The 24,161-nt window shown below is 47.2% G+C and overlaps 1 protein-coding gene across 1 annotated transcript in view; it reads left to right on the top strand.

The window, feature by feature from the left end:
• Positions 1 to 8,052, top strand: part of LOC118784413 (POU domain, class 2, transcription factor 2-like) — a 50,402-nt gene extending 42,350 nt beyond the window's left edge. Inside the window, exons 7-15 of the mRNA XM_036538645.1 lie at positions 379 to 484; positions 1,223 to 1,314; positions 1,426 to 1,563; positions 2,994 to 3,135; positions 4,206 to 4,354; positions 5,256 to 5,447; positions 5,909 to 5,957; positions 7,459 to 7,600; positions 7,909 to 8,052. Of these exons, the coding sequence (XP_036394538.1) occupies positions 379 to 484; positions 1,223 to 1,314; positions 1,426 to 1,563; positions 2,994 to 3,135; positions 4,206 to 4,354; positions 5,256 to 5,447; positions 5,909 to 5,957; positions 7,459 to 7,600; positions 7,909 to 7,981 (1,083 nt within the window). The 3' untranslated portion in view covers positions 7,982 to 8,052. The remainder of the gene's footprint in view (positions 1 to 378; positions 485 to 1,222; positions 1,315 to 1,425; positions 1,564 to 2,993; positions 3,136 to 4,205; positions 4,355 to 5,255; positions 5,448 to 5,908; positions 5,958 to 7,458; positions 7,601 to 7,908) is intronic.
• Positions 8,053 to 24,161: the final 16,109 nt, after the last annotated feature.

Here is a 24,161-nt window from a genome sequence, read left to right as displayed (position 1 = left end):
GCAGCAGCAGCAGCAGCAGCAGCAACAGCAACAGCAGCAGCAACAGCAGCAGCAGCAGAGCCAGCAGCAACAGCAGTCGCAGGCACACAGCACACAGGAGCAAACAGGCACCCAGGCCCCGCCCCCTCCGCCTCAGCTTACCCTCTCTCAGCCAATTCAGCTCACCGCCCAGGTACGGCCGGCCAATCAGCTGCGCCCCAGAGCGTTTACGCTGCGGAATGGGGGCCCGCGTTTGCTCTGAACTCCCGCCAACTTCCCTGCCTTAAGAGAGCGGCGAAGGTGCTGTTTCTGAATGTGTGTTCGCAAACGTTCGCTAACCTCTCACCCCAAATCCCCCCCCCTCGCCCTCTGTCGTCTGTCTCCCTGTCTCCGCCTCAGGACATCCAGCAGCTGTTGCAGCTGCAGCAGCTGGTCCTGGTTCCAGGGCACCCCTTGCAGTCGCCCGCGCAGTTCCTCCTGCCGCAGGCACAGCAAGGGCAGCAAGGTGAGGCCCTCAACTCCCTCAGTGACACACCTGCACAGCTATTCAGGGCTTGTAAGTGAAAGGTTGCTGGTTCGATTCCTTGCTGGGGCATTGCTGATGTACCCTTAGGCAAGGTACTGTACTTAACCCACAATTGCCTCAGTAAATATTCAGTAATTTAATGGATAGCATGTAAAAATTGTAACCTAGGTAAGTTGCTCTGGATAAGAACGTCTGCTAAATGCCAGTAATGTAATATAAAGTAATTCTACTATTTACCTGTATAGCAGACACTAGATGGACAAGTGTTAATACCCAATAGTATAATACCCTGCCCTCTACCACACAATCAATACACACATAAGAACCCTAGAAGTGGACTCCCTGTGCTTGTCAATACCTTGTTTACCGACTCTTCTGCTCTACAGCAAGTTTGATTTGACTGTATTGTTTACTTTAGAATATTCCAACAGGTAGATGTCAGTTGTAAGTTATTTTAGCTATTAGCTGTAGAGGCGTGATAGAATTTGTATTTATGTTGTATTTTGTACATTTATACTGTGCTATATCTCTGTGAGTTCCCCTGAATAATAAGATCTGACAAATAATCCAATGATGAAAAGCTACAGTTTTGAAACAGGAGAAAGATGGTTTTGACCACTGGCACTGATGTGGTTTAAACACGTTATGTAAGATGCTTTTTTTTCTGATTTGGCTATCGAATGAATGCATTCATTCGTTCATTCTTTAATTTCCCAGGTCTGCTATCGACACCAAATTTAATTCCGCTACCTCAGCAAAACCAAGGGGGCCTCCTGTCCGCGCCGCCCAGACTGGGGCTCCAAGCACAGGTATGCTCTCAGGATAGCCTGTGTGAACACTAGGCCGGGGGACACACGCTCTCTCTGTGAGTCAGCAAGCACGTTCCCCTGGTTTCACCGACCCCTGTTTCGCCATTGCAGAGAGACAAGGGTGTGGACAGTGGCGTAAGCTCGGCAACCTCTGTGACCTCTCACCCTGAGGAGCCCAGCGACCTGGAGGAGCTGGAGCAGTTCGCGCGCACCTTCAAACAGAGGAGGATCAAGCTGGGCTTCACACAGGTGCTGACACGATGTGTGCTGCTGTCTCTGCTCCTCACCACTAGGGGTCACTGTGTTAGGGCTACACCACCAGGGAGTGAGCTGGAGTGGTGGCAGCTCACGGGCTCATGGGATAAGTTTTACACCGGCTTGTCCCGGCCTGGTGTAACATTCAGTTATGTATCAAAAACTCCTTATTCTAGATCCAGGTTTCTTTCTACCAGGGCTGTGAATTTCAGTGTTTCAATTATTATATTATCACTTTTTGCTTTAGTAGAAAGTGAAGAAACAAATAACAAACAAATGTGTAAGTACATTAAACAGGCACATTTTTAGAATGGATTACATACTTTTCACACGCTCCCTATGAATTAATATGCACCACATGCATGCACATTTTGAGGTATGTAATGTGGGGTATTAATGCATCGTACTGAAACACCAACTTAGTGGATGTAGATTCATTTATGGTCACTTTAAAAAAAAAACAGGAAACAGAAGTGGGAAATTCTGGTGATATTTTTCATTTCATATCAAGTTTGTGTGGGAGGGAGCAGTCTAATTAGAGTCTGTAAGAGGTGCTAGTGGGAAGCCTATTCCATTCTTGTGCCAAACATATTAGGTGCCTTTTGTCATATTCTACAAGTGGGCCAACACGTCACTGTGCTCTGATCCACTGTCCCCTGATCCACCTGTTCACACACAGCTCTTTTGGCTAGACAGCAGCAGTAAACCACTATAGAAATGGCTGGAGTGAGGAAGCTACCCACATGTATAAGGAACGGGTCTCCCATCTTGTTTCAGACTGCCTTGAGAGCTGTGCTAACGGCCGGCCACAGTGACACTGATACACCAGCAGGGTCTGCCGGGATAATTTCTGGTGTCGTTGATGGCTAATGCGTTCCTTAAAGATAGGATCTGGAGACAGCGCAGAATAAGAGTATACTTAATTCTGCAAATAAGCAGCAACACCTTTAGCTCTTCGTGGCTTGACTATAACGTTAAGGTTGCTGTTATGTATAAAATTCAGAGACTGTTTTTTTTTTTCTTTACAAAATGGTCTTGCTTCTATGCTTTAGCTGTTGACTCTGCCTGCAGCTGGACTGTGGATGAGTCTGACTGTACTGAGAGCAGAGAGGGGGGACTCGAAACTGCATTTCGGCACTGTGTGAACAGGCCCTTGTATTGCTTCCTGCTGTCCGCTGACATTTAATGCCCATTGTGGAGTCCTACCCACTGATAAATGTTAGGGTCAAGGTTTATATGCACCGTGAGCCTGTATCCTCTGTTTGATGTTTTCCTCTATATCCTGCAGATGAGGGGATATATTGCTGCTGCGTAGATGGATGGAGTATTATTGGATGGATCTAACAGCACTTGGCAGTGTTGTTACTGCTTCCTGCTCCCTGGGTCAGAGCGTGTTTACACGCATTGTTTTCTGTCCTCTGCAGGGTGATGTAGGGCTGGCCATGGGAAAACTGTACGGGAACGACTTCAGCCAGACCACCATCTCCCGCTTCGAGGCACTCAACCTCAGCTTCAAGAACATGTGCAAACTCAAACCCCTGCTGGAGAAATGGCTCAACGACGCAGGTGAGGGAGGACAGGAGTGTGTGTGTGTGTGTGTGTGTGTGTGCCTGTGTGTGTGTGTGTCTTTGTCTGTGTGTGTGTTTGTGTGTGTGTGTGTGTGTGTGTGTGTGTGTGTGTGTGTGTGTGTCTGTGTGTGTGTGCTGTGTGTGTCTGTCTGTGTGTGCGTTTGTGTGTGTCTGTCTGTGTGTGTGTGTTTGTGTGTGTGTGTGTGTGTGTGTGTGTGTGTGTGTGTGTCTGTGTCTGTGTCTGTGTCCGTGTGCTGTGTGTGTCTGTCTGTGTGTGTGGAAGGGGAGGGGGGCACAGAGAGGGAAGGGTGCGCACAGCCGAATCACGTTCAGAGAGCTGACTGAACGTGAGAGTGAGTGGGACGAGGGCAGCTGTGGGTCTCGGGTGTTTGACATTTGATGAGCCAAATTATGGCATGCATAGGGGAGTGTGTGTGTCTTGTTTTGAGATACATAGAGAAGGAGAGGAGCACACACTCACGTTCCATTCCACCCCTGCAGCTAATCCAGAATGCAACTGCACAACTTGTCTACAACCTCCCTACACATGGTCAAGTTACTCCCCTCCTCTCCTCGCTTCACCGGCTTCCTTTTATCGCTCATGTCAAGCTCAAAACCTTAGTGCTGGCATGCAGGACAGTGAATGGGACAGCCCGCTCATACCTACAGCCAGCCTGTACGTTCCGCAAAGATCACTACGCTCTGCAACCACGGGGCAACTGTCCCATCCCATCAGGGTCACTCGTCTCAGCCATGATGCCTGTATTTGCAATCTAGTGACTGTGATGTATGGTAGTTTGTATGTATTTGGCTTCCTTTAGTTTCTAGGCTGTCTAGTCAGGTTGCGCAAGTCAACTTGTGGTAGCGCTTACGCTCACACTCACTGGTCTGGGAGTGTCGTTAGCCTGGTCTGACACTGCTACCCATTCATCTTGAATGGATACACTTCTGTTCTTTTGTCTAGAAAGTCGCTCCGGATAAGAGCGCCGGCTAAATGAATGTGATGTAACGTAATAATGTAACATGTGTATGTGCACGGTGTTAACCCCGCTCCGTCGCCCCCCGCAGAGACCATGTCCATCGACAGCACGCTGCCCAGCCCCAGCTCCCTGTCCTCTCCCTCGCTGGGCTTCGAGGGGCTGCCTGGCCGCCGCAGGAAGAAACGCACCAGCATCGAGACCAACGTCCGCGTGGCCTTAGAGCGCAGCTTCATCGCGGTGAGCCCCACAGCGAACGACACGCTCACAGTGTCATTCATACAGAGCTGACACAGTGCACCTACAGTGAAGGACACGCTGACAGTGTCATTCATACAGAGCTGACACAGTGCACCTACAGTGAAGGACACACTCACAGTGTCACTGACAGTGCTGACACAGTGCACCTACAGTGAAGAGCTTACTCACAGTGTCACTGCTACAGCACTGTGTGAGTGTGCTCACCATTATTGCCAGTGCTTCACAGTGTACTCCACTCTGTTCGTACTCTGCAGATTTATGTGGAAATCTGTTGTAACTGAGTGCCTCACGTGACCTGTTGTAGCATAGCGCATACCAACTGAATCAGCCTTATAGCAGCTGAGTGTCTGTTGATAATCATTAAATCATAGGATCACATCAAGCAGACAATCACACTGACTGTGTTCAATGTTGGGGTTGATATACCATCTATAATGACGTACTCTCTGTCCTTTCAGGTCTACATCCAATTTTCTGTGAAATGAGCGTCTTAAAATTGAGAATTAATATTGTTATTAATTAAGTGTAAGTTATCTACCCGTGCGGCTTCTTCTGTGTCAGTCATAATGACTGAATTAATTACTGTGTGATCCTCTGTAGAATATACCCCCGCATCCCCAAAGGGGATCTTTATTAATTAAGTGATAATTAACAGCGCATTACCAACCAGAGTCAGATGGCCGTGATGATGTTGAACATCTGTATGTAATCTCACCTTAATGTGAATGTTTGGATAGAGAGGATGGCATCAATGCTGTTTATGGTGATGATGGCATTGCTGTCAGTGATGATGTCAGCCCCAGTGATGATGATGATGATGATGATGATGATGATGATGATGACGATGATGATGATGATGACGTCATCATTGTTCATTCAGAACCAGAAGCCTACCTCAGAGGAGATCCTGCTGATCGCGGAGCAGTTGAATATGGAGAAGGAGGTGATCCGGGTCTGGTTCTGCAACCGGCGCCAGAAAGAGAAACGCATCAACCCTGCCAGCGCCACCCCCCCCTTGCCCAGCCAGCCCCCCCCTGCGACGCACAAACCCCCCTGCTACAGCCCGCACATGGTATGGCCCGCACTCACCCACCCTGACCCCCCCCCCCAGTACCCATGCATTAGCCTGAACGGTGTCATCCCTTGCATGTTCCCTCATGAAGAGACTGCACCAACCAACCCTGGCCCCCATCCCCCCCACCACTGCTAAAACCCCCCCATGTGGTGTCACCTATCCTGCATTGCTTTACTTCCACCACCCCCCCCCCCCCCCCCCCCACCCTTGTACTACACTTGATACAGTCCCTTTGGCTCATCATACACATGCACTGACAAAGGCAATCAAATCCACCCGGACCATACCATTAACAAGCTAGTACTCACCGTTCAAATCACTTGCATAGTGACTTGGGAAAGCACAGATCCCCTGACATGTACATTTGATACCTTTCAATTAACAGAATGCACACACTGTCTCACAGCGTCTCCCCATCTGTCTCTGTCTGCTCTCGGTCTTCCTCTTCCTCCCTCCAGATTTCCAGTCAGGGACTGTCCCAGGCCGTCACCAGCCTCAGCACAACAGGTAGGGGGCGCTCTGGCCTCACAGTTCTCTCCGCCAGCCTGCTAATCCCTCTGCGTTTGATGCTAATTTAATGTAGTCTTGAATACTTGTCTTGAATAAGTAGGGAGCCAGTGACTCAATCCCCAGCTGGGGGAAAAATGATCAAAGCAGTAAAGCCCCTTTGCTGAGGGGGATGAAGGACTTGATATTCTGGTGTGTGAGTGTTCTTGCTTGTTCTCATTAAAGCTGTTTTGTGGTAGACTCTGAGATACTGAGATTGTGCACCCTTCAGAGAAATTGTGTGTTATCAGAGTAAGCGTTTATGCGCGTAAGATACTGCATATGTAAGATTGGGAAGGTTATACCTTGAATGTATGCTGATGAAAATATTGATTACTAGGCTCTTCATGTAATCATTATATCCAACATATTCTGTTTCATTACTCAAACTCAGTCACCTAATCTAATTACTTTTGGATGATTTTCGAAATGTTACATTTCAGCAAATATTCAGTTAGATAAATGGATACAAGGTGAAATACAGTCAGGGTAGGGCTGAATGTTATGCCTATTTTATGGACGTTTTCTACATTTTTGTGGATTCTGCTGCGACAAACACATAAATTGCATTTGTTTTTGACTACTTGGTAAAGGAAAGATGCATTTAGTGACAAGGTAGCAATGCTGCATGGTCAACCTCAGCCATGTCAGCAAATAGTTCAGCCCTCAGAAGTTTTGCTTCTCTCTGGACTGACTTGCAAATGTAATGTATCATCAAAGGTTTTTCGCTCATGCAACACTCATTCAAAGTAAAACTAGCAATTGTCAAGAAGTCAGATTGGAATTTTCTTCAGCTGGTAACCATGGAATCTCTGCAAAAAACATCCTCTGTGCTTGCACATAAAAATAACAGTACTGCTGGGTTAGCTCAATGTGAAAGCAGCAAGCTCACAAAAATAGACCGAAAGTCATCTGGCCGTTCATGCAGAATGGACCAAAATGTCATTCAGAGGGCCTGTGACTGTGTTAGGCTAAACATTCAGTATTCAACACACACTGTGTGATCAGGACCAGATTATGCATTTCTACACAATCCTGCATTCTTTGCATATACATCAATCCCCTTGCTGAAAAAGATGTAGGACCTATTATTGATGTTCAAGTGATATGCGCAAAGCATCAACATCATAAGAAGCCAGCATATTTTTTCTGTAGGTCCTGTTTTTATTTCTTTGTGCACTGATGCTTCAGTGCCTTTGGTATTGAGGGCTACACAGCCGAGCCTTTTCTGGGGTAGTATTGGATTCACAGCAGAGCAGAAATCCATGGTATTTCTCCGTGTTCTGTGTTCAGGGTCGTGAGGCCCATTGGCCTTTTGAGCTAAAAAGACAACACACAGTTATCAGAGCTGTAGGTACTTAATAGCTGTAGTTAATAAGGTTTATAGTTTGATGACAACCACTTCATCGCTCTCTTTCTCTCTCTCTCTCTCTCTCTCTCTCTCTCTCTCTCTTTCTCGCAGTGACCACAATGTCGTCAGTTTGTCCTCTGACCCCCAGCGGCCCTGCCACCCTCAGCTCCGCCCCCTCCCCGGTGACCCCGCCTCCTCGCAGCACAGCCAGCCCCGTTCCTCCCAGCCACAGCACACTGGGCCTGAACACAGGGTGAGAGCTCACCGAACGCGCACTCGGCACGCAGCATCCACCCGCGCCTGCCACGCCCATCACCTCCGCACAGCACCTGAACACACGCAGACGAGTACAGCAAACACACTGTTTACGGAGCTCCACTCGCCTGCGGTTTGTAGTGATCTGAGGTCACACAGGGCAAACACAGACTCCCACCACGCCCCACCCCCTGTTTCCTCCTGGGTGACCTGGAAACCCCTCCCGCCCACCCCCCCCGCCCCGAGAGTGCTGCTCTCCCCGCTAGCAGTGGCTGCTAACCCTGTGTGTGGTTTTTGTGTTCACAGCTTGCGGCGAATGGGTAAAAAGAACGGTGACGTGTCTAACTACATCACCGATTTCGCTGCAAGCTTGAGGTGAATACGACAGAGTGGGGATGTCTGCTCTCACACACACACACACACATGCACAGACATGTACACACACACACATGTACACTACCTTTTTGTCACACAAGAACTGTATTCTAGTACAGAGACACCCAAGACATGCAGATATCATAACGACACAAGTGTCTGCAGATACAGAGACATCCAGCTTTACAAACAGAGAAACAGGCACTCACTTAAACTTAAAAACAAGAACACGCACACAGGGCAGGTGACATACAAATACATCTACACACAGGTTCATCTAGGATGAGCGCTTTATGGAGGTACAGATACAAATATGATTTTGTTTGAAATGCAACATCAAATGATATCGGTTGGTGTTTGTCCAGTTTCGTTTGTTGTGATACACCAGACTTCTAAGGAATATTACAATGATAACACTTTCACTTTCAGCTGAACCGTAGCCAGGTTGTGACAGGTGTGAAAGCCAGGTGTGAAAGACAAGTCGCACATTTTGTCAGCAGAGTGCATTGGTTTTGAGTAGGGGCGTAGCAGTGCTTCTAGAACCATCTTTGAACGGTGTGGAGTTTCCTGTGTGAGAAACAAAGACACGCTACACACACTGTAGAGACTGTCACACTACCCAGACATGTATCTGAATGCACCATATGTACCTGAATGCATTGTGGGATGTGTGCAATTGCAGATTGGGGGTAGGGGGAATTACAGCGACATCTCTGTTTCTAAATCTGCTTCCCTCTGCTTATCTGTCTGTGTGAACGTATTTTTTTTTTTTTGCATTTGTGTGTGTGTGTGTGCGTGTGTGCGTGTGTGCATGCGTGCGTTTCAGGAACACTATGATGGGAGTTAACACAGGGATGAACCAAGCTCTCATCAGCAACAACCCACTGGCTACTATACAAGGTGTGTGTGAATGTGAGAGAGAAAGCAAGTATAGAAACATGCAGTTACCTGGAGGGTAAGGAGGGAGAAATGAGAGGGAAAAGGACTGACAAGGCAAGAGAGCCAAGGAGAAAGCAGAAAAGAGCCTGGTACCATGAGGTGAAAGACAACAGAAATATATTTTTTATTATTATTTATTATTAATTTTCCAGAATCCCTCACCCTAGGCAGCTCGTAGTGCACATGGTCAATACAGATTCAGAGCACAATCCACAGTGTGGAGGGGGAGCGGAGATGTAGTCACTGGAGTAGACATCAGTACAGTAAGCGGGAGAAAGAATCGTGCAGGAAGAGGAGGGAAGGTGGGGAAAAAGGAGGAGTGTGTAGAGGGAAAGTGGAGGATACAAAGAGAGATGGAAGAGAATCAGGAAATGAAAGGCTGAACCGAAAAACAAAAAAATATTTGATTTGTTGTCCTGCCATTCCACTACATATATTTCACAGCCATGTACATACTCTTTGTGTGTGTGTGTGAGAGAGAGAGTGTGTATCTGTCTGTCTGTCAGTCTGTCTACCTGTGTGTTAGCGCTACAAACAAACCTCTTTCACTCATCTCTGCATCCTGCCCTTTTCTCAACTCATGCTCATTGTTTCACAGCCATTTGTTCACTCGAGCCATCTCAGTCGACTTCTGGAGTGGCTCTCCGCGTGGATTAACCCTTTCTTTCCCTTCTCACTCCCCTCTCTCTCTCTCTCTCTCTCTCTCTCTCTCAATCTATCTATCTCTCTCTCTCTCTCTCTCTCTCTCTCTTTCTCCCTCAGCCCTAGCAGTCAGTGGTGGCCAGCTGCCCATTTCCAGTCTTGAAGGTGGCAGTAAGGTGTTGCTGGGTGGTGCTGGGGGCACAGCGGGGGGGCTGCCCTCTTCCCTTTTCCTCAACCACTCCGCCCTGCTGCCCATGGCGCCCGGTGCGGGCGTGGGGCTGGTCAGCGCTGCCGTAGCCAAAGCCGCCAAGGCCTCGTCCTTTCCCACCGCCAGCAGCATGAGCCCCACCCCCTGCTCCCCTTCTTCCTGCTCGAGCTCCGCCTCTTCCTGCTCCTCCAGCGAAGTGGCACACAGCCCGCCTGCTTTGGGAGGAGCCAAGACCGAGTGACACAGCCAAAAAGGGCCAATCACAGAGGAGGAGGAGGAGGAGGAGGAGGAGGAGGATGAGGAGGAGGAGGAGGAGGAGGAGGGAGAGGAGGAAGTAGAAAACCTCGCCTTTCAACCAAAGCTGTCTCTCTCTCTCCCTCCATTTCTTGCTTTCGCTCTCTCTCTCTCAGTCTTTCGAAGCCAAAAATACACAGTATGAAAGAGAGGAGAGAGAGGGAGAGAAAGGGGTGGAGGAGGGAAAAGGGGGAAAGGGGATTTAAACCAAAAAAATTATCTATCTACACAGATGGAGAGGAGGCATTGTGGGACTTTTTTGTCAATGAAGAATGATGACGTGGCGCTTTCTCTTTCCTCTGGGAAGAAAAAAACGAAAAACAGGGACTGGAAGAGAGGACTGAGATGCGTGACGATTCTCGTGAACCAAAAATGACAAACATTTTGCTGTGTGTAAAAGAGCGGTGGCAAGGATAAACACGAAAGACTTTTTTTTTGAAAAGCTGCAGGGGACAGAAAGAAAAGGATTTTAAACCAAATAAACCGAAAGGAAAAAAAAAACACACGATGACAAAAAACGACAACCATGCCAAAACCCCAAATACCAAAAACCAAAACCAAAAATACGGAGAGAAAAGCTTTACCCAAAGGACCTGTAAATACTGAACCGTCCAGGATCAGACACAACTACACCACAAAAGTACCTTCATGTCAAACTTATTTCATCAGATCATCTTTTGAATCATATTTTTTTCTGTTAATATGTTTTCTATTCCTTTTTTTACATCAGTCTTTGCATCATTTTTTAACATGGATATTTTGATGATTATAAACGATTGGTATTGAGCCGAGCTCAGATACGTGTTGGTGTTTGTGTCCATGTCTTTGTCTCTCTGAACCTACCTCTGCTTTTAGCTCTATGAACATCTTGTAGTCTCTTTTCTCTCTCTAGCGTACATGGAAGAATGGTTGGGTATTCCCGTTTTTTATTTTGGAAAGACCTGTCAAAGTATACTTTTTACTTTCGTAATTTATTAAATTTACTTTCCTATTTATATTTATTTATTTGTTTTAGTGTTGTTACTGTCATCATCACCATCATCATCCTTTCTGTTTCATGTGTTATATGTGGTCAGCATTATCCACGAAAAAGGTCAGATAAGCAGGGAGAGGAGGAAACAGGCCATTTTTTTGCTCTTTGGTATTCCCAAATTCAACCTACAGAATAGCGATCAGCTCCTGTAACTGCTACAGTGGTGTACGGACGGATGGTCCCTTGAAGGAAAAAGGGATACTCTGCCACTTTGTCCGTCTCTGACAGTATTGTGTTGTACTCGGATAGAGCTGTGATCCCACTCACTACTGTGCATATTCTCTCTCCTGTGGTTATGCAGACAATACGCAGCTGTGAGGCCACTGGGTTCGTGCACAGCACTGTGTGTTCTGTGATGAGACACGGCACAAATAGACCACTCGAAAAGGCACACAAGGGAGCTCAGTTTTAACAAGAGGCCTGCTCTCTCTCTCCTTCTCTCTCTCTGTTTGGGATAAAAGGGGCAAGAGCATCTCGAAAATGAGACTCGTGTTTGTGGAGTCTTTCTGTTATGTTTTGAATGGTCTTGATATCGCAATGTCATCGGAGATATCAAAATCTGTTTGTCTCTCATCATTTCAGTTCCGCTAATTATTTTACCATATTTCAGATTCACACACACTGTCTTTCTTTCTCTCTCTCTCTCTCTCTCTCTCTCTCTCTCTCTCTCTCTCTTTCTCTCTGTCTCTCTCTCTCTCGGATACCAAAGCGTTCATTCTTGAACTTTTCAAAGAAGAACTCTGCCATGACTCAAAAAAGAGACGGACACAGAACAAGAAAAGCAGGTCCCCCACCCTCCATCCCCTCTGCCCCCCTCCCATGCCTAAGAGGATTTTTCTAGAGGGACAAAAAAAAAGGTCAAGAGCATCAAGGAGAACCCAAAGGCAAGGAGGATCGGTGGAAATCACAGAGGGAAACTGAAGCAGATGTTGCATTTTTTTTTACAAGGAAACCAAAAAAAAAAAACAACCAAACCAACCAACGGCAGAAGCAAACCAAAAAGAAACCAAACCAAATAAGAATGGAGGGATGAGGGGGAAGGAGGACAAAGTATGCTTGGAGAGAGGAACGGCTGTGTCTGTCCGTTTGTCTTAGACTGATGGAGCAGGAGCAACCTGCTCTGAACTGTACTGTACAGACAGACAGATGGACAGCGAGACTCCCTCCCCCTGTCTCTCAGCTAGCTCAGTTCATCCACGCTGTTCCTGGACGGAAGAATATCTAATGACCTCACTGAACTGAACTTATAAATATTTTTTGTTTGTTTGTTTCTTTTTTTTCTGGATCTGTCTGTTGAAGCTGTTTTATTTCACTTTATTTTAGTGCTTTCTCCTTTGGGATAACCGTATTACTTGTTTTCAGATTTCTTTATTTTTCTTAGTCGTGCTAGAGATTTTTATCAGGTGGTTGGAAAAATACTGTGAAAATTTAGCTTCCAAATTTTTATTAGATAAAAAAACAAAACAAAAAAACTGTCATGGAAAAAAAAGACACTCGAAAAAAAGCCAAACCCAATAAAACCAAAAGCAAAACTTTTACTTTACAAGCAAACCAAATACCAAACAAACCAACGAATGCAGAACAAAGCTTTATTTGAGCTGCCTTGCCTACCCTTCTTGCGCGGGGGTGGTAAGGTTAGTGATTGTGTCCGAGAGGTGCTAGGATATGTATCGTGAGTGTGAGTGAATGTGGTTGTGAGTAAGTGCGCGAGGGAAAGTTCCTCTCCGGCGCACTTACCGCTACGGTCACAGGTACACACGCGCACACACACCCACTAACCCCCCCCCCCCGAGCATCACGTACGACAGTGTTAAAACAGCCACAAACACCAGACACAGGAGTATTCCACGACTGAAACTTTGCATACATACAAAAAACACGGGTGGGATAAATAAGAAACAATAGCGAGCAAAGAAGTTACGGGGGAGGGGGGGAGGGAATTAAAACAAGAAAAACAAATTCTCTACATTAACTTTTAGACGGAATGTATCTGTTAGTGCTTCTATAGATTTTGTAGAAAAAAGATCTATGTTCTACTGCTTACTTATCGCTAATGTAAAAAAAAAACTTACAAAAAAGACTTTGAGAAAAAGATCTTAAAAAAAAGTTGATGATAATGACTTGATTTTAGACCAAAAATTTTAACTATCTCTCTTTGGATTTTTATTAGAACTTTAATTTATTTATTCTGCAACGGGGAGGGAGTGTTTGCATTGATTTGCGTTGCTTTAAATTTTTTTTCAAGCGTGTTATTTATTTATTTATTTTAAATTTTGTAAGATCTGGGGTTGTGGGGCGGGGTACTTGGGTGGAAGTGGGAGGGGTAGGGTGGGGGGGATGGGGGGGGGGGGGGGTGGTGTGAGATTGTAAAAAAAAAAAAAAAAGAAAAAAAACCCTGCCAAGGTTACAACTCTTTCAAACCAAAAGTAAGATTAAACCATCGAGCCAGTTTGGTGTGAGAGCCAACAGTGGGATACCCCAGCGGGGGTGTTCCACAGACCTGTTCCTCTAAACCAGAAGGTTGAGCCCTGCTACACCGACCCCACGCAACGCAAGCAGAGGCGCAGCGGGAGCCTGCTGGGGGCCTCTCTTTTCTGGGGGGAGGTGTGTGGGGCTGGACGGGGTGCATGGTGAGGTGGGGGTGGTGAGAGCCGCACTGTGCAGGACAGATGTCCCGTTTCGCAGTCGCTGACTGTGCTTCTGTCTCTTTTAAGGCAGTCGGAGCTTCCACAAAGACTTTCAGTGGCCTTAGCAGAACTGGAAACAGGACGGGTGCTGCTTCTCTTTGGATGAAAATATTAAAAAAAACAAGTGTCGAAAACCCATTACCTACACCGTTGTGGGTGCTGGAAAAAAAAAAAAGCGGCCCAAATCGAACATTCTTTTTTTAAAAATTCTTTCCTTTTTTGTGTGTCTGTTCAGATTGTTGAAAGAGGTAAATAGGAATTGCAGTTTGCGGTAGCAGTTCGTTCTTCGTGTCTTTTGTTAGCTATGCTGGGTGGCGGCGCAGTGCCGTCCCCCACCAGGTTTTACTAACTGCCTTGTCGTGATGTGCGTTGGGTATAGGAACTTCAGTGGGGGGTCTCTATAGCCTTAACAGAGTCCAAGATTGTTGCTGGAGCTGTCCTGCCCACGGGGGCTTTAAACATGGCCTTAATTAGACTGAAAACAGGAAACCAAATCAAAGCAAAAAAGAAAGGGGGTGCTTGTGTTTTCTGCCAAGTTTTCGAAAGGTTGTGGCTGCGATTAGCAAGTGCTGTCGCGTTGCTCCTCCTGTAACACTGCGTGGTGTTAGAAGCCTTCTGCTTGTCTCTCGCCATGTTACCTGGAACACAATCTCTTTGTTCATGAAGCGGCAGTTCTCGTGTCAGCCTTCCACTTTCAAAGGCGCAGGGAGCATGGTGGTCCACACGGCCGGAATGTATCCGCAGACAGCACTGTCAAAAACCGATTGTATTTCAAAGGGTATATGGTAGACCCCAAGGGTAAAAGTTGGAACCCCAGGGGTGTAGAGTAGAGCCCCCGGGGGTGTAAGGTAGAACCCTAGCGTGTTGTCGCTGCGCTAGCAGTCCAGCAGGGTTTGAAGAGCCCGAAGGAGCAGCTGCACGTAACTCACCGTTTGGTCGTTGTACAGATAATAACGCTGTTGTTGTTCTCGTTCTTGGCTGTGAAAAGCACAGTGCCGCTCTCACCCCGGTCCTCCTCAAGGGGAATACACAAAAAGCTTTAAACAGCTACGAAACCAAAAAAAAAAGGAAGATGAAAAATAGCAGAAATGGCTGGGGGGAAACGCAGGGGAATGGGGCTGAGCGAAAGAGTGAGAGAGGCGTGTGAGGTGAAGGAGTGCTCTTGCAATAACAGAGTTCTCAGGGGCAGTACTGAACCGTACCAGCTCTGATGAAGAATGGCTTAGATGGACTCTCTCCCTCTCAAGCTCAGTTTTCTTAATTTTTTTTTGTCTCTGTGCTTTTTTCTGTTTTTTTTTTCTTTTGTTTGTTCGTTTTTCTTCATCCACTGTTGGATGTAAAAGAGAGATAGTTCATCATATACCTCATATTCTTTGATGATAAACCAAATAGATGAATGCTTTAAAAAAAAAAAAAAAAACGGGGATCACGCGAGTCTCGGGAGGGGGGTGCGTAGCCGAGGACGGAGAGAACGAGGCCAAGCGGGGGAGGGGCAGAGTTGAAAGGCTGAGAGTATCGGAGGGGCGAAGGTGCGCTGGTGGGGCTGGGTTTGGAGCCCTCTGTCAGTGGGTCAGTGCAGTAAAACTGTGAGACAAACAACAGAAGAGCGTGCAGTCCACAGAGGGATGGTTATCGACAGCTGAAGGACACAGCTTTAACACAGACCGGCCTTTAGGCAGATGCATGGCTGCTGACGCAATGGCATACGAAACAGGTGGACAGACAGGCCGAGATGCAAGCACGTGCAGGCATGCAGGTGGCACTGTGGCGCAGTGGTAACGAGTAGAGCTCGTAACCAAAATGCTGCCGGTTCACTTTCCACTGGGGCGCTACTGTTGTACCCTTGGGCAAGGTACTTAACCCAAAATTGCCTGAGTAAATATCCAGCTGTGTGAATGGTTAACATGTAAAAATTGTAACCTGTGTAAGTCCCTCTGGATAAGAGTAATACGCGTTCCCACATTCATACACGTACAGAGAAACCCAAGGAGCCTGACCCACCCGCAGAGTGACCCGAACCCTCTGCCCCGCCCGGTAAAGCTGAAGGTCAGCGCTCTGTCCTCCCGCTGCAGCAGGGCTCTGTGGTACCCTGCACGAATCAGCCACGGGGCTCTGGGCCTCACATCCTGTGACTCCCGCCTTGATGCCACGGTGCCCCCATTGACCGTCTGAGCTTGTGGACCCTTTTTTATTACAAGAAGACATTACCGTGTGGTGTGTTTTGCGTCAGTATAAATCCGATCGCTTGTCCCTCTGCCTCATCGTAGTCGTGTTGCATCAGAGCCCCGTGGCTGGGGAGGGGCGGGACCGCAACGTCGGTAGGCCTCGAGGAGGAGTTTTTTTTTTTTTTTTTTTTTTGAGGATTGTGCCAAAAGTCTCAGTCGCTCTGCCCCGTCCGGGTCTGGGTTCTGGTTCCGGTTCTGGTCCACGCACCCCCGTCCTCCAACCCCTGCTCTGTGTTTTGAGCTTTGAATACAGTCCTGTCTGCAGCCGCCAGCCCAGCTGCTCTCTCCTCTCTGCTCTCCCAGCACCCCCCTGTCACAGCCGCACAGCTGTCCTCTAGGGTCTCTTCTCCCGGCTTGATCCAAACAGGGGAATTCGGCTCCCGAAATGCAGCGCCTCGGGTTGTGCGCTGTAGTGGTAACTGCAGGAGACTTGATTTTGGGCTTGCGGAGACCACCGCCATCTCGGCTGGGGTGCCGCATGCGAGTGGCGTGTGGAGGGGGAGCGCAGAGGGGCGGGCGTCTGGAGAAGGGCTGAGACTGTGGTTGCTGGGTGACACACACAGACAAGCCCCAACTCATGGGGGGAAGGGGGGGGAGGAGGAGGAGGGGGGCGAGTGGGGTATAAACGAAGGGTGAGAAGCAGGAGGGTTCATATCCGCTTCTTCTCCCTCTGTCTCTCTTTCTCGGTCCCTCTGTTCTTTGGTTCTCCTCTCTCTCTCAATCATACAGTGAGCTCGTAGGTATGAGGGCAGGGGTTCTGAAGCCTGCTGATTCGCCCCCTGTCTCATGACGTCGTCATGGGGACGGGAGGCGAGTCCTCTCTTATTGGCGGGCGTGCGTCTGCTCTGGGCGGAGCCTCTCTGCAGAGGACCCAGAGTGATACCAAAGTAACGCCTTTGCTCTGAGTCTCCGCCCACACACACGCCACATATACCCGCCCGCAGGTTTGGTTCCTGTGTCTCCTCAGACCCACCTTCGCATTATATACGTCCTCAGCATAATACCTACGGATACTGTTGTGCATTCTGGGCACTGGATTTAGTCAAACGCCTGACCTCCAGGCCAGAGTGGAAAAGCACATTAGAGTGACCATAGAAATCCAGCGGCAGTTTTTTCTTTCAAATGTCTCACCAGTGAACTCCGGCAGAGGGGTTCACTCAAATTCAGCGAATCAGAGCAGTGTTACCAGCTGGGCTGTGTAAAATAACTGCTCCAAAATCCTTCACAGAGCTTCTTCAGTGTTAACTCGTCAGTCATGAGTACTGAAGCCCCCACTGTCACCTCCAACCGGCTCCTTAACTGTCCCAGCTCCACCTCAGGCGCTGCCTCTTCCTCACAGAGATCCTAAATCATGTAACGGATTTGAGCCGCCTCTCAGTCCTCCTCAATCCCAGAGTTCACGTGTGCGCTCTGGTATTTGGTGTAACTGCATTCGCGCTCTGTAAATGGGAAATAGACATCCCGTTCTTGGTTCGCATGAATCCGGGTGAGGTTTAACGCGGTAACTGAACAACGCTGAAAAATCTTGAATCTAACGCTTCTGAGAAAGAGGGATAGTTCCGAAGCGAAGCCACTGAAAGTCTCTCGCTTCAGATCTCTGGATCTCAGAGCAGAAAGAAAACGGAGCAGAGAGAGAAAACGAGAGAGCAGAACAAAACAGAGCTGACTTTTCTAACACCCCCCCCCTTTCAACGCCCCCCCCCCCCCCCCGCTTTCCACACTCCCTCTCTTTCCTTCCTTCCTCCTCTCTTTCCTTCTACAATACAGCTTTAATCCAAAGGTACTTAAAGAAGACAGCAACGTAAGATTTTACAGATAAAAACCTTAAAAGTGAAACCAAAGAGCTCCACGATATCTCTTCTTTAACAGGCCACCACTACCTTTCACACTCTTCCTTTCTCCCTGTCTTTTCTCCGCCTGCGCTCCCGGTCACCTAGCGATCCGGTTTCTGATACGATGACCTCAGCTATCCAAAGGGAAATAATAATAATGATAATAATAATGATGATGATGATGAAGATGATGATGATGATGATGATAAAAAATGTATATTTTTAACTATTTGTCATTGGAAAAAAAAACTTTAGCTTCTCGTAAATATGATGATGATGATAATGAAATGACTCTTGGTATCTCTGTAGCTGTTCTGATCCTGCTCCTTTTGTTTGTGCTGCCAGAGTTCTGCTGAAGTCTCATGGTTCTCTCTGAGTTTGTACCCTTCTGATTTCGTTCACCCTGATTGGTTGTCTTTTTCCTCATTCCTGTGTGTGTATGCGTGTGTGTGTGTGCGTGTGTGTGTGCATATGTGTGCGTGTGTGTGCGTGTGTGTGTGTATGCGTGTGTTTGCGTGTGTGTCTGTGTGTGTGCGTGTGTGTGCGTGTGTGTATGTGTGTGTGTGTGTGCGTGTGTGTGTGTGTGTGTGCGTGTGTGTGTGTGCGTGTGTGCGTGTGTGTGTGTGTGTGTGTGTGCGTGTGTGTGCGTGCGTGTGTGTGCGTGCGTGTGTGTGCGTGTGTGTGTGTGTGTGTGTGTGCGTGTGTGTGTGTGTGTGTGTGTGCGTGTGTGTGTGTGTGTGCGTGTGTGTGTGTGTGTGTGTGTGTGTGTGTGCGTGTGTGTGTGTGTGTGTGTGTGTGTGTGTGTGCGTGTGTGTGCGTGTGTGTGTGTGTGTGTGTGCGTGTGTGTGCGTGTGTGTGTGCGTGTGTGTGCGTGTGTGTGCGTGTGTGTGTGTGTGTGTGTGTGTGTGTGTGTGCGTGTGTGTGCGTGTGTGTGTGCGTGTGTGTGCGTGTGTGTGTGTGTGTGTGTGTGCGTGTGTGTGTGTGTGTGTGTGTGTGTGTGTGTGTGTGTGGCTGTTGTTGGGAGGAGGGGGAAGGAAGTGTTTATAGTAAGATTATAATGCACATTTAGGACTTTTTTCTCCTCTGTGTTCAACCCCACTTACACTCCGAATGTGCTTTTTAGTGTGTCCATTTGAAACAAACAAACAACTAGTGTAAAGAAGACTGAGGGAACATCCCAGCTAACACAGCGTTCTTTTAGCGTTTCAGTAACATTCAAGGACTTGCCATAATGCCTTGCATTCAGAAATCACAATGTCAGCCCACCTTTGTATACATTTACTAGTATGGAGTATGCAATTCATATAATTCTTTACTCCCAGCTCAGATCTCCATTTTACCCTGAACTCCTGTGTCATACAGTTCCCCTTCACACAGAGAGTGTGGGGGGGTTGGTGTAGCACCGTGACATCTTCTACCAAAGCAGAGACACCAGATCCATTCCTGTCCCTGGTTGCAGATACTCCTAGTTTGCTCTGTCCTGTTGCAGCACGGTTTACGTTTCACAGTTTAACGTGCGACCCAGGGCGGGGCAGGGTTTGAAGCACTCTGAGGTGAATGATGGCCCCAGCCCTTAGCCTTAAGCCCTTAGCATCCAGCCGCAGTTGTGCTGCTGGTGACAGCAAAGCACACCCACATTCAGCTGAAACCAGGAGGAGCAGATCAAAGGCGGGCCCGTTGTGCTGACTCATCAGCGGCCAGCCAGCCCTTTTGTTTTCGAGGCGCTTCAGCTGTTTCGCCCCAGAGACCGAGCCGGTTCTCTTGAAGCGGTTTTCTGTTTCATCTGCCCCCCCCCATGCAAATCAAAGCGCGGGATTGGTGCAGCCTGCTGTGGAGGAAGAGGGGCGAGCGCTCCTCTCGTTTTCCGCTGGGAAAACGGGCCTCGGAGGAGTCCCGCCGCCTGATCCACTTAGTGCGCAGACACCAGCTGTAGGGCTGCATGCCTGGCGCTCTACGTTAGCACTAGCACGCTAAACTAGCGCTATCACTCTCCACTAGCACCGGTGCTCTCTGCTAGGATAGGCGCACTCCTCTACCATCGGCCCTTCCTTGCTGTGCTGTTTTTAAGCAGTGGCTTTGGGGTGCCCTTTCTCGAACGCCGGTCTTATCTGGGGTTCATTGGGAAAGGGAAACCGCCCCAGTGGGGTGGCCTGTGTCCTGCTTCCCGCTTCCTGGGTTCCGACTGATGCGTGTGGAGAGCGCTCTCTCAGCGCGCCGTGAGCATTGATACAGTGACCGAAATCCGCTCCTTCTCCCGCCACCTCTGCCCGTGCCCTCTGTCATCGGCTCCACCGATCACCGCTGCTCTCAGGCCCAGCGGCAGACTCCGAGCCCAGTTGCATTATGGGTGCCCGCCAGCCGACAGGCCTTGAGCAGGACTGCATGTGATTTTCAGCTCCTGATGCAGATCGGATGCCTGTAGCCATTAACACCTAGATATGATCATTACAGGAGTCATATTTTCCTCTACTCCATTCTAGGCTATTGACTGTTGTGCTGTTTCGTCAGAGCTGTTGGTAATTCAATAATACAGTGTAGTGCAGTTTGAACTGGGGTGTGATGCTGGGATGTACAGAATCAACAGAGCTGAAAATGTGTTGTTTTCCCCCCATACAACCTCAACCCACGGCCGCGCAAGCGGGAATGTGTGTGTGTATTTCTGAATGAGTGTGTGCAAGCGTGCTTGAAAGTATGAGCAAGTGTATGTTTGTGTATATGTGTGTTCGTACGTGCATGCATGGGTGTACATGTGGAGATGAGTGCGTATGTGTATGTGCATGTGTGTTTGCGTGCATGTATGTGTATGTGTGTGCGTGAGTGTGTGTGCATGCTTATGTGTGCATATTTGTGCGTGTGCTTATGTGTGTCTTGTGTATGTGAATGTGTGTTGGGCTGCTTGTGGGTGTGTGTGTGTGTGTGCGTATGTGTATGCGTGTGTGTGTTTTTGTGTATGTCTATATGTGGGTGATCATGTATAAGGGAGTGTTTGTGTGTTTGTGTGTGTGTGTGTGTGTGTGTGTGTATGTATGAGAGTGGTTGTGTGTGTTTGCATGTGTGCATGTGTGTGTGTGTGTGTGTGCCTGCGCTCATCTGTATGTGTGTGCATGAGTTTGCGTGTGCATATGTGTGAGTGACCGTGTGTATGTGTGTGAGTGAGAGTGTGTGTGTGTGTGTGTGTGTGTGTGTGTGTGTGTGTGTGTGTGTGTGTGTGTGTGAGTGAGAGTGTGTGAGTGTGTGAGTGTGTGTGTGTGTGTGTGTGTGTGTGTGTGTGTGTGTGTGTGTGCGTGTGTGAGTGAGTGAGTGAGTGTGTGTGTGTGTGTGTGTGTGTGTGTGTGTGTGTGTGTGTGAGTGAGAGTGTGTGAGTGTGTGTGTGTGTGTGAGAGTGTGTGTGTGAGTGAGAGAGTGTGTGTGTGTGTGTGTGTGTGTGTGCGTGTGTGTGTGTGTGTGAGAGTGAGAGTGACCGTGTGTGTGTGTGTGTGTGTTTGTGTGAGTGAGAGTGTGTGAGTGTGTGTGTGTGTGTGAGAGTGTGTGTGAGTGAGAGTGTGTGTGTGTGTGTGTGTGTGTGTGTGTGAGTGTGTGTGTGTGTTGTTGCTGTTGTTGTTGTTGTTACTCTCTTTGCTGTTTGTCCTCATTATTTTGTTGGTCGTTCCTGTACCTTCCTCTGTCTCTTCCATGATGTGAGCAGTCCTCCTTCTTTCTTCTTTTCCTCCCCTCTTTCTGTCTTTCCCTTCTTCCTTGTGGTAGCAGGTTAGCCTTTTAGTGTATTTATCTTTAAAACCAAAAATAGATGAAAAAAATACTCTGCTTGTTCATTGTACAGTGTTGTTCTTTTAAAAAGTCATTTTTGTAACTGAAAGTGTTTCATTCATCCAAATAAAAAAGGAGACAAAAAAACTGTACAGACAAATACTGCCTCCATCGTCTTTTGTAGCCAGCAACGCAAATATGCTGAGCTCACCTTCAGTGCTTACTCCTGAATCTGCATGACACATCTCAGATTGCAGCCGGAAAGTCACGAAAGTACATTACCTTACAGTCCCTTACAGACTCTGCTGAGAAATACTCCACTAATATAAGATAAATAAATCCATTTAAAAAGCCAGCTGCTTCAAAATGTCATCCATTTCATTGAAAAACAGTCGATTGATTTAAACAAACGTGGCAAATTCTAGTTCTGAGGCATCAAACGTAGTTCGGAATCAGTCATCCACATCCAAGTCCACATGCAAGGTTTGGTGAGGTTCAGGTCCAGTTAGCATGAATTTGAACATAGCAAACAAAACAACAAGCATGTAAATATGCTTTTAAAATATAATCTGGAATGAATGACTCAAAACGTCATTTCTGTTTGGTTAAGAGCATGTGCATTGTTTTTTTACAGGATATGTTAAATTAATGGTACTATTGTCTGATACAACTGAAAGCATATTTCAGTGGAATAAAATTTAGTTTAAGATAATAATGGGTTCTGTTTATGCATCAGTCTAACGGACCCAAAGGAAAGAAGGAGAATTTCTTCTCCTTCACACCAAGTGAAGGAAAAAATGCTGAGACCAAAAATAAATTCCACTGATACCTGGCAAATCTTGAGGCAGCTGCAAATGTTGGCAGCTACACTGATTCAATCATTTTGTTCATGAATTGCTCATTTGCACTGAAAAAAAAACAGTATAATGTTGTCAAGAAAGCTGAATTTACATCAGTTCAGCATGTTTTCCAACAGTAGTAGGATAGCTGAAAACAATACAAAACTTACCTTGAGGGCCACGTGAATTTGGTGACATTAAACGGTTCATCTTTCAACCCATCATTTTATCGTTACACCGCCAGGTGTCACTGTATCCCTCATTGTGGAAGTTATTATCTCAAAATGCTGTGTGTGGTCACGTTGTAATTGAAAAGAAGAAAAAAACCAGCCACTTAATGTCTCCTAAACAATTGATGCTAGGAATCACCACAATGCAAAGAAAAAAATGGTTGTTCAACATTCATGTTAACTACACATGTACACAGTGATCTAAATTACGCAGAGTGCTAACCTGCACATCCCCACGCCTGCTCATTTACTGGTGCATCATTTTTCAGAACTTAACGTGCTGATAGTGTTGAAGATTGCCGTAGAGAGGCCAATTCAGGAAAAGTGTGAATTTGGGCACTCTTTCACTGGTTGCTATTACAGGGATTGAAATTCACTGCAAATTATGACAGGACAAAGCACACTAAACCCGTGTGAGAAAACACTAATTGTAATTCTGCTATTCACAATTTGGGGATGAAAGTTGAACAGTAACTTTATGTTTTTTCCATAAAAGGAAAATTGTTTGTCCGGTTTGTCTTTTTTTTTTTTTTGCTTTTAGCAAATGAACGTGTGATTTTGACAGCAATATGCTAGATAGGCCCCCTGGAAAACCTCTCTCACTCCTCTGGGACTGAACAAATTAGATTTCATTTGTTTATTATCTACGTGAAACAGCTTGCATATCAACTGTTCTGCTGTATCATCTTGTGCCATAATATTCTTTTCAAATGATGTGAAATATGGGGGGGGGGGGGTGCTGTTATGTAAGTAGGGTTTGCATCAGCCCGCAGGCCCTATATCTAAATTCCAATTGTTCCGTGTTTCCTTTCTATAGAGGGAGAGATTTTCGGCAGCCCACAGCTGCAGATGAGACTTCCTCATATGATCTTCACTTTGGCAGCAGGCACAATCCAAGTGCTCTGCATGCAAACAGAATACGAAGCCGATGCAAAGTTAGAAGATCCGGTTCGATTCACATTCAGATGTCAGCTCAGTGTATGTTGTTTCAAGCTGAGGTTATAGGAAACATCACATGATGAAAAATTACCACTGAGCAATGCAAGCCATATATACATAAGCATTAATAAACAGATTTTGCTCGTCGATGTTAAGCCGCTCATCAGTTTATTTACGTTATTACTTGTATGAGTTGTACAGAATCTTAATTGTTATTGCAATGAGGAAATCTCGTGCAGTGGAATGATCAGGTCCTTTGCCTCTCCGGCTTTGCATGATTCTTTCAGCTACAGCCAATTGGCGCTGAGTAGCTGCGCATTGGAATCTTCTCTCCAGTGGTGCTGCCACACTACAGCTTCTCTCCTGGATTTGCATCAAGGTTGGGGTGGGAAGCAGGTAGCCTGCCTCGCTCCCTTCCCCTCGGATCTGTAGCACAGCACAGGGTCACCCAGCTCTGGGTCTGCCTGCCCTGTCCGTGTCGGTCATGGCTCCACTAAAGCCAAGCTGTTAAAAGTGGCTGAGGAGTTTGCACTAAAGCCTTGGGCTTAACTCCATCTAAGTGAGTCCAG

This window comes from Megalops cyprinoides, chromosome 10 (assembly GCF_013368585.1).
Source record: "Megalops cyprinoides isolate fMegCyp1 chromosome 10, fMegCyp1.pri, whole genome shotgun sequence".
Taxonomy (NCBI): Eukaryota; Metazoa; Chordata; class Actinopteri; order Elopiformes; family Megalopidae; genus Megalops; species Megalops cyprinoides.
This window is presented reverse-complemented; position numbering and strand designations above follow the sequence as displayed.